General features: G+C 36.9%; 1 protein-coding gene across 1 annotated transcript; it reads right to left on the reverse strand.

Annotated features, from left to right (window-relative positions):
- Nucleotides 1-550: 550 nt before the first annotated feature.
- Nucleotides 551-4,077, reverse strand: LOC147864685 (vesicle-associated protein 4-1-like). Its single transcript, XM_087318812.1, has 7 exons — nucleotides 3,493-4,077; nucleotides 2,464-2,534; nucleotides 2,260-2,341; nucleotides 1,962-2,071; nucleotides 1,771-1,848; nucleotides 1,531-1,656; nucleotides 551-964 (listed from the first exon to the last, which is right to left on the reverse strand). Exons 1-7 carry the CDS (start codon nucleotides 3,863-3,865, stop codon nucleotides 917-919), a joined length of 888 nt encoding a protein of 295 aa, XP_087174938.1. The 5' UTR covers nucleotides 3,866-4,077; the 3' UTR covers nucleotides 551-916.
- Nucleotides 4,078-9,843: the final 5,766 nt, after the last annotated feature.

Consider the following 9,843-nt stretch of genomic DNA (forward strand, 5'->3'; position numbering starts at 1 on the left):
TTGGTCTACTTTGATCACTTATCTTCACTTGCATGCCACACTTTGATTGAGATCACATTTCTTTGTGCGGTGATGTCTTCCTTGGTTCATAATGCTTGCTCTTTTGTTATGGTGTGCTCTTACTCGAGACAATTCCACATGGTACCCAATTCCTTGCTTTAAGTGTAAAACAAAGCTTGTGCCCTCATGTTTAGCTTGGACCAACAAGTTCTTCCTCTTCATATATTTTCCATCCCTTGCTATGTGGTGAGGTTTTAGCACTTGCACCCCATTCTTTTGAATAAAAGGAATCTTTTTGGAACCGTGTATGAATGAGTGTTTGCAATCTTTTTGAATAAAATTCTAAAGCCCCATGGAGCTCTCCACACCCAAGAATTTTACTAATGAATATTGCAATTGAGATTGCACTTTGAATGTGATTGATCGTAGGGACACAATGTTGTAGCTCATGATACTCAAACTCATGATAAGATCTTCACTAATGTAATAGTACTCCTGTATTATCTTGTCATAAGATCCTCACTACTTTTATTGAGAGAGAGAAGGGGGGTTCCAAAATAAATTCTTATTGTGAATGGAATTAAGCAATTTGCATGAAGAGGGTATGAATACATTCTTTTCATTAGCGACAAAATAGGAGAGCTTTTCGTAACCTTCGGCTTTCTAAGCTTCATAAGCCACATGAAGTGCTCTAATTTGTGGTGTTATACTACATACATACACCATATTGTACACCTCCCCACATAAAATTCATCTACTATCTAGTGTCCTATTACACATACAACAAGGAGATTGAGCACCACCCTAAAAGAAACACCATACCATACATATTGTCATTTCATATATACACAAACTGCTTTCATGGGCCCCATTTGTAAGCCCATTCCCATCCATCTCCTTCTGAGCTATCACAAATTCATTCAAATTCCTCTTTTGCCACGTTTCTCGCTAGTTTCAATTTGTTCTGCAAACATATAATAATCAAACTTCAACAAAAGCATACTCAACACTTTTGATTAAAATGTGTTTTATGCAAATGTAAATGCATATATAGACATACATACAAACATTCTCCATACATGCATATACATAGACACAATGGACATCACACATTTAGATCATACATATGCATACACACACACACACATCATATGTATGCATGCACACATATATATACACACGTAGACATACAAATATATATATATATACTATACAAATATATATATATAGAGAGAGAGAGAGATAGACAAATAGACATCACACATTTAGATCATACATATGCATACACGCATACACACATCATATGTATGCATGCACACATATATACACACGTAGATATTACACACACACACACAGATATATATATATATATATATACTATACAAATATATATAGAGAGAGAGAAAGATAGATATAGACATACATACACATACATATACAGATATATAAATCATATACATACATAAGACATCCATATACATTCATACACTACATATATAATATAATTTACTAAAAAAGAAAAAAGCTTACCCATTCCTCAAGAATGTCCCCTTCCCCAACAATTTTAGTGGGTCCTTTGTACTCATACATAGACTTCTTTCCAGCCTCAATAGCCGCATCCGCTTCCGCAACTCTTTGCTTTAGTTTCTCGAGTTCCTAAAGTAACAAGGATAAGCTCTCAAGATGTTTACTTCAACTCCCCTTCTTACATGGTAGAAATCGCATAGAAGTTACATAAAGAGCACATAAGGCCGAAGCATTGGAAAATACCGGTGTTGGTTGCTTGGGGTCTAAAAAATGAACCTTAAGAATTTGCTCTACAGTAACAAGGTCTTTTCTCTCATCAAACTGCAAACAAGATAATGACAGGCATGAGATGTGAAATCCTCACTCGGTACATTCAAATATATGTGTCAACAAAAGAGCATGCAATAAGAAAAAACATGTAAAAGAGGACATACAATTTCAGGACTATATTCAAGCCCCTGAGGTATCTTCATGCTAAGGATCTTAAATTTGTCTCGAGCTTGATCCCCATGAGCTCGCTCACGTTGATGAATATGTTTCACAACTGCAAGTATGAAAAGAATCAGATGCCAAATATGAGAGTATAAAAAGGAATCATTTGCCATCTTGCTAAGCCTTTGGTCATTGAAAATCCAAAGGATTCTAAAGAGTCTACCAAATGCCTAAAGATCCCTCAGATATCCTTACACATATATTAGCATCAATACCATGTTACCAAAAAGAGAACCTTACCTATAGCAACAATCGATTCTCCGGGTGCCAGAACACCGTTAGGAGGACGCATGAAACAACTTTTGGGCGCTGTGGTTTGAAACTGAAATTACCGGTTTGATTCATCAGAAAGTAGAAATCAAAAATTTTGCAAATCATTTTCAATGCTTTGCCCAAGTACATATTAGTCAAATTAGCTATATATCGTAAGTATAAATAACCTACTTTGAATGCGATTGGGCATCGGCACACATTCTTGATTCGGACAGCACTTGTTGCTTGTTTCCCAGGTTCGTCTGGCATAATTCATATATATGTAGAAAAAAGAAACTCTTTTGAGTATTATTGTCTGGTAAGAATCCTAGAAAGAAATTCATCTAAATATACAGGCATATAAAGGCATCTTCGTATGCATATGGTTATTAAGAGGAAGAAATCCAGCTCTTCCTATTCTTGAATTTATTCTAGGTATGTGAAACATATAGCACATCCTTAAATTAACATCCATAACCACATCTGCATCCACATCCATATAAGTGAATCACATAACATACACATTTACATCCATATAGGAGAAGAACATATCGTCCATCAGATGCTCACATACACATAAACGCATTGATCATCCACACCCACATCCAAATCCACGTTTAAAATCCACAAAGGCAAACCAATCGATCAGTCATTCACATCAGTGAATCCAAATAGACAAAACAACATACATTCATCACATCCATATCTACATCTACATCCTCAATCACATAAGAACTGCATATAAACATCCATGTATCCACATCCACATCAGTGAATCACATAACACATCCAATCTACATCCACATATCAGGATATGGTTGAGGATATCGATGTGATTTTATAATCTGGATTGGATTTGTTATGTGATTCACATCCCATCTAAATCCACATCAGGATATGGTTGAGGATATCAATGTGATTTTAAAATGTGGATTGGATTTGTTATGTGATTCATATCCACATCTACATTGGTGAATTACATACATATCCAATCTACATTATGTGATTCCATAGACATCCATATCCTGTGAATCATACACATATCCAATCCTGCATCCGCATCTCTGGCAAATCACATGCATACGACATCCACATAGACATATAAAATCACATCTAGATACACATCCATCTAATCCATCCAGACATAGCCATGCTTATCTGCAGATACACACACATTGGATAAATGGATGTGGACCTCAAGTAAGGGAGTTCAATACTCACAAGGAAAATAGAGCTTCTTATCTGGAGTGAAACTGAGCTGACGCCGTCTCAGAAGAGCTTTTGTAACCATTTTAATGAAAGGATCTTCATCACCACTTTCCATGAGAGCATGATGATGAGTGAGATTTCCATTAGATTTATGCAGACGAGTTGCATTATTAGCAGCATTCGCCTTCTGAAAACTATGGTTTTGATGATAATTAATAGTCGGCCGAAGAAGATACTGCGGATGATTATGTGGGCTTTCTAGTTCCGATGATGAGTGAGGAAGAAATGGTCTATGAAAAACTTGATCTCCCCAGAGCTTTCTACATAGATTCCACCCTTTTCCAACATTTTCGTTACTTATCACACCATTCTCCCCCGTATCCATAAATGCAAACCCCACTAAGTTGAAGCTATTTCCAGATCAATCCAAATGCATTTGTAGTTGAAAATAGAAGCTATTTCTTTGTTTTTTTGGGCGGAAATTTCAGATCAAAGAAAGGACTGAAAATCGTAATCAGAGAGAGCTTGTGAGGGATGGGTGATTTTAGGAAGAAATGATGAAATAGGGAAATGGGGCGATGAAGTGGGCGATGGTGATTGACGAAGAAGAGAGGGGGAAACGAAAGAAATGGGCGACGGTGACTGGCGAAGAACAGGGGGAGGGGGGGGGGGGGGGGGGGAGAAATGGGCGATGGCGATGGCGATGGCGATGGCGATTGATGAAGAAGAGAGGAAAAAGAAGAGATGGGCGATGGTGGTTTTTAAACGGGAACGACAGAGGAAACAGAAGGATTTTCAGGGAAAGCTTTTTGATGATTTGTTAATTCATTTGGTGTGAGGTTAGGCCATGTTCTGAAGCATTAACAACACAGAGAACAAAAAGAGAGGGGAAGAGAAAAAGAGAAAAAGAGAAAGAGAAAGAGAAAGAGAAAGAATGTGGTGAAGGTAGGTAGCTAGACAATAGGCTTTTGAGCTGTGCCCACAAGCCATGGAGTTTAAGTTTAAATAAAACACAGACTAAAAGACTTATGTATTTATTTCTGCACATATATTCTTCTCTTGTCTCCCATGGGATGGGATGGATCCTCGGGATGGCTCATGGTGTCATGGGTCATGGGATTGGATCCTGGGATGGCTCATGGTGTCATGGGTCATGGGATTGGATCCTGGGATGGCTCATGGCTCATGTGATGGGATGGATCCTAGGATGGCTCATGGCTCATGGGATGGGATTGATCCTTGGATGGGTCATGGGTCACAAGATGGGATAGATTCTAGGATTGATCTTGTGGACAGTGCCACAATATTTGGTCGAACGCTATTGTTCCATTCCTCTTCACTGATGATGGATGCCCTGCCCCCACCCCCAATCTTTCTCTCTCTCTCTCTCTCTCTCTCTCTCTCTCTCTCTCTCTCTCTCTCCCGTCCGTGCTTCGAACACTTTGTAAGCAATTCGCTTCACCTGCTATGGGGAGCCCAACTACTGTTTCGGGCATATTCGTTCTATACCCACGTGTCAAACCCATGTCTCTTCCACGTCCGATTTACTAATAGTACAGAAACTGTTTCATCAGGTGGAGGGAGGCATGTCGTTGTCTAGGATAATATTGTTCTTTACTCATGGATCAATCCACCTCTCTTGTCTGTACATGAAATTTATAAGGGAACAATCTCATAGGGTGTAAAGAGGAGGGGGGGGATACAACGTTGTTGCTTGGGAAATTGTTCTTTTCTAATCAGCCCATGTCACCTCCATGCTTGAAATAGTGAGGAAGTTACAAGAAAATACGATGACAGTATGGGAATGGGAATATTGTACAAAATCCTGATATCCCTTCTGCTCCACGTAGTCGAAAAAATGACCTATGTTTCTAGTATAATGAGGACAACTATTTTTCTTAGAGAATGAGGCACCATTTTCTTGAACACCTCGAGTGCAATCATGCTATCAACTCCACTTGGGCAAGTCAAGGGCCATGTATAACTATCCTTTTGTTATCTTTTTTCCATCAACATGCAAATATTTCTCAATGAGCAAACCACTTGGGTTAGCGAACCTCATCTAAAGGCCACACGACTATTTATCCACTTTCTAGCTTTTCGTGAAATTGCAATCATTTCTCGAAGAAACTTAATTTTTTGAATCGATAGAAAAATCCCTTACACATGGTCTTTTCGAGACGTCTAGGATCTAAACGGTTTTACTAGATAACATAAATGCTAATCGTTTCGTCACGTTTAAGAATTTAAAATCTTCTTCTCAATGTTCTCAAAACATAAACATGCCCCCAAAACTCGGAAATTTTAAGTCAAATTTTGTTCTAGATGTTCAAGAATCCATACCCCCTTTGATCAAACCATAAGGCTTTCGCATATAAGATCTTCAAGGATCTTATTAAAGAAACAACATTTTAATTTCTAAGAAGTCATTAGTGCATTCGCCTTGTAAGGTCATTGTAGTATTATTGAAATAATTGTCAACTAAAGTACTTAATCTTGAAGTAGGTAATGTGCTCCAATTGTGTTATATCCATAAAAGAATGATAGAGTTGGAGAAACTTTGTCGGAGTAGGCCACATAAAGCCGTGATTTATGAAGTGCAAGTACTTAACCTTTACATCACCTTTATTGCCTCTTGTGCAATTTGTAGGTTTTCTTTGCACGTTGATTTTTGTACGTTGATGAACTTCAAATTTATCCTTACTTTTCAACATGTGATGTATGACATAATGCACAAGATAGTTTCATACATACATCGGTTTCACAAGAATCCACAAGAAGAAGGGTGTGAAAGATGCAAATGAGACCAATTGAGTCTTGAGCAAGGGAAGATGGATTTGGGGCCATGATAAAGGTTTACAGAATCGAGTCATGTTAGCACATGGAAAATGTATGCACCTCTTTATGTAATGTGAGTATTTGTGGTATCTTTGTGTGTGTGTGTGTGTGTGTAGGTGTACACGTGTAACATTTGGGAGGAGGTTTATTGACGAGGAGATCTAACATCTACCTCCATGTCTTCTTCAAACATTAGTGCATCGTTTTCAATAGATAACGAGGAGATTTACAAATAATTTTTCTAGGATTTGAATCAAAGTTACAGAAAATTTATAATATTTGACCCTTTCTACATAAGGTGAGACGACATAAGATTAATAAGACAGTAACTACCCATCAAAAACCCCAATACATTGGTACACATATCTTCAAACAATGGAATGTTAAGGTGGCCATCCACCTTGATCATTCCACGATGCTAATGTGGAATGGTCAAGTTGGTCACCTACTTCAACCATTCCACCTTGAACCTTCTATGGTTTCAAGGTGTAGAAGTGCACTAGCTCCCCAGGTTTGAGAACCTTTTCCAGACCCCCATGACCAAACCTAGATAGGCCACATCTTATATACATCATGTAAGGGACTTTAGACAAACCCCGAACCATAACTATGAAATTCATGCTACATTATTGGAATTCTAAAGTTCAAATATACAACACATGTATAGTGGCCATATGTCGTTGATCCCATGCCTAAACTAGGGCATGACAATATTTATACATCACACAAGAGACATTAATGTCAACACTCATGAAACCTATATATTCATTTGGCTACCTTACTGAAATTCTCAGTTCCGATTGTATGTAGAGGTAAGGTGTGGACTTTGCAACAATAAGATTGTTGATTCACATTTTGGGTAATGGCCCATGGGTTTGTTCTTGTCTTTGCTATAAAAACTCTTTGTTATTGTTGTTCTGAGACTATGGATACAACTAGTCTTCTCCAAAAATGTCTTTACGCCATGGACAATAATACTTTTTCCGCAACTCTTAGTCTGCCACTAATCTATTGTGTTTACAACATTCACATTGAAATTTTCTCCACAACACAATTAACGAAAATGATATGATTGCTCTCTAAAAGAGGATTAACAAAACATCTTTGATGCCTATTTATTGCCAAAAGCCCTTACAATCACTCGTTTTTAGCATTGTCTTTTAAAAAACATGTAATCGTTTCCACTTCTGTTGGAGAAAAAGGGTAAACCATTTTTTAGGAGCAAATTGTTTATCTGTGTTATCCTTATCTAATATTTTAAAGAGTTCTCTCCTAAACACGAAGGTCAAGAGATTAACTAGCAACCTTCAAGAGCAGAAGCTCTCCATGTTTATATCTTTGAATTCTAGAATTTAGAAAGAAATGTAGTGCACCTATAAGTGTTACTTTAAATTTATGTATAAAGCTTTTTTAATGGCAACTCCTTCATATTGTCTCTTACCATGCCATGTCTTGTTATTTCTCTGTCTTCTTTCTTCAAACCATAACACAATTTCATTCATCATGTACCCCTATCTCAATTCAGTCCTTAACACACAATTAGTAAAATTCTCTTAAATATTTAATGTGAAAGATCCATCTCTCTAAACATATGAATGCATGCATACCACAACCATATTCATAGAAATATTCCAACTTGGCTCATCTATCACTTTTGGCAATCCATTCTAGCCTTGAGAAAGGTAAACCCCTTTCATTCTATTTATAAATTTTGGTGAAGGGAATCCCTATCAAGATATACCAAGCATGCATGATGATCATTATCATATATCTAAATGAGCTGATACAATGCATAGTTCCTCAAATAATTGGGCAATAGAGTGACTCCCTCTTTTTAGACTTTGCGAAAAACATGAATTCATCCTAAATCTAATGAGAGACCTTGTTATCACACTCTCATAACTCCATGCACACACCCAAAGTTGACTCCTCTAAACAAAAACACCTCATGAATGTATTAAGTGCAAAAATAATCAAAACCAACATATAAACTTAGAGTGAAAACGCAAACCAATCCATATAACCAATCAAAATAGGTAGGAGGTGCATAAACCAAGTGGAATACATTGTAGGGTGTAGGCAATCCCGAGGTCAATTTAGTCTACAAGCAATATCTCTCGTTGAGCTTTTACATTCTACATAAATATTGCTCCTTAGGTCCACCTTGTAAGGATGACCCTAACTACAAACTAGGTAGATGGGCTAACCAATATCCTTTTGTGTACTCGATAAACCACGTACTCACACCTTTCTTTTATATCTCACCCTTGAAGTTATGCCATATATCCCATTATGACTAAGGCCATTCTAGTGGAATCATGAGTCCCCACTCTATTTGGTCATCAATAACTTCAACATTGATTACATGAGGAGTATATAAAATCACAACTAACTTCTATACAAGCATTTGTGTTAGTGCCTCCTAATATGTCCGATTCTCTCGAAAAATTCTTGATAAAACATCTCAAAGTCATGTAGCATGGGGCAATTTATCTCTAACAAATGTGCAAATGCTTAAAATGCAATGCTTGATAATATTGCACAAATAATTCACTCACAAAAATGGACCAAGAGGGGTTGTTTGATAAATGTATATATGCATTTGTTTTAGTGACACATGATATGTGTTATTCTCTCAAAAGGTTCTTGGTGAAACACCTCGAAGTCACGTAGAATGAGGCAATTCTTCTTGAGCAAATATGTAAACGATGAAAATGCAATGCCTGATACTATTGCACCAATGCTTCAGCCACAAAACTAGCACAGGAGGCTTTGCTTGGATAACGATCTAGTTGTGTTTATATGAATAAGTTAACTTGATTGCTAGCAAAAATGTACATATGTCATCAAAAGTTTGTGGCATGCCCATCTTTTTCTTCTTGTGATGCATAATTGTTGTAATCTCATGATTGATCATCACTATCAACAATTGTTGAGCTTGCCATTTCAGATAATCTATGGTTGGATAAAGGGAGCTTGAGTTTGCCTAAAAGACCATCTTAGGTCGGTCTATGGAGTGGATGAAATCAATTCGATGGTGGTTAGGCAAGACTAAAATGAGGAATATTGCCAAAGTGTTATGAACCAAGCACAAAAATGAACTTTTGCAATAAATGGTTTTGTCTATAATGCATTTCCTACGATTTCATAGAGAACTCAACATAACATCCATTACTCACACTACTCCTATCCTTTTCTTACACTTGCATGTCATGCATTTAGATTTGTTTTCATGTAATGTTTTTGTTCATTTTTTGGATAATTTGAGAACATTGATGATTGTCTACAATTATGGCCTCCATGATATTTTAATATTTCTTTCTTCTCTCTTGTTCAATAGGGTTGTAGATCACAAAATCCACGAACTTCTATAAAGTTATTTATGAACAGACACAAGCTACGTCGTTTTTATCTACATGAAATATTCTTTCACTTCTTCTCTCTTAGTTGGAGAGAAAAAAATGATATGACTTCGTCTTGTAAGATAGTTGCATTAGTCCCATTTTCTCAAATTTAAGCATGGGT

This window comes from Azolla caroliniana, unplaced genomic scaffold, assembly GCF_043228905.1.
Source record: "Azolla caroliniana isolate FFs.n. ecotype wild unplaced genomic scaffold, voAzoCaro1.0.p SCAF_4, whole genome shotgun sequence".
NCBI lineage: Eukaryota > Viridiplantae > Streptophyta > Polypodiopsida > Salviniales > Salviniaceae > Azolla > Azolla caroliniana.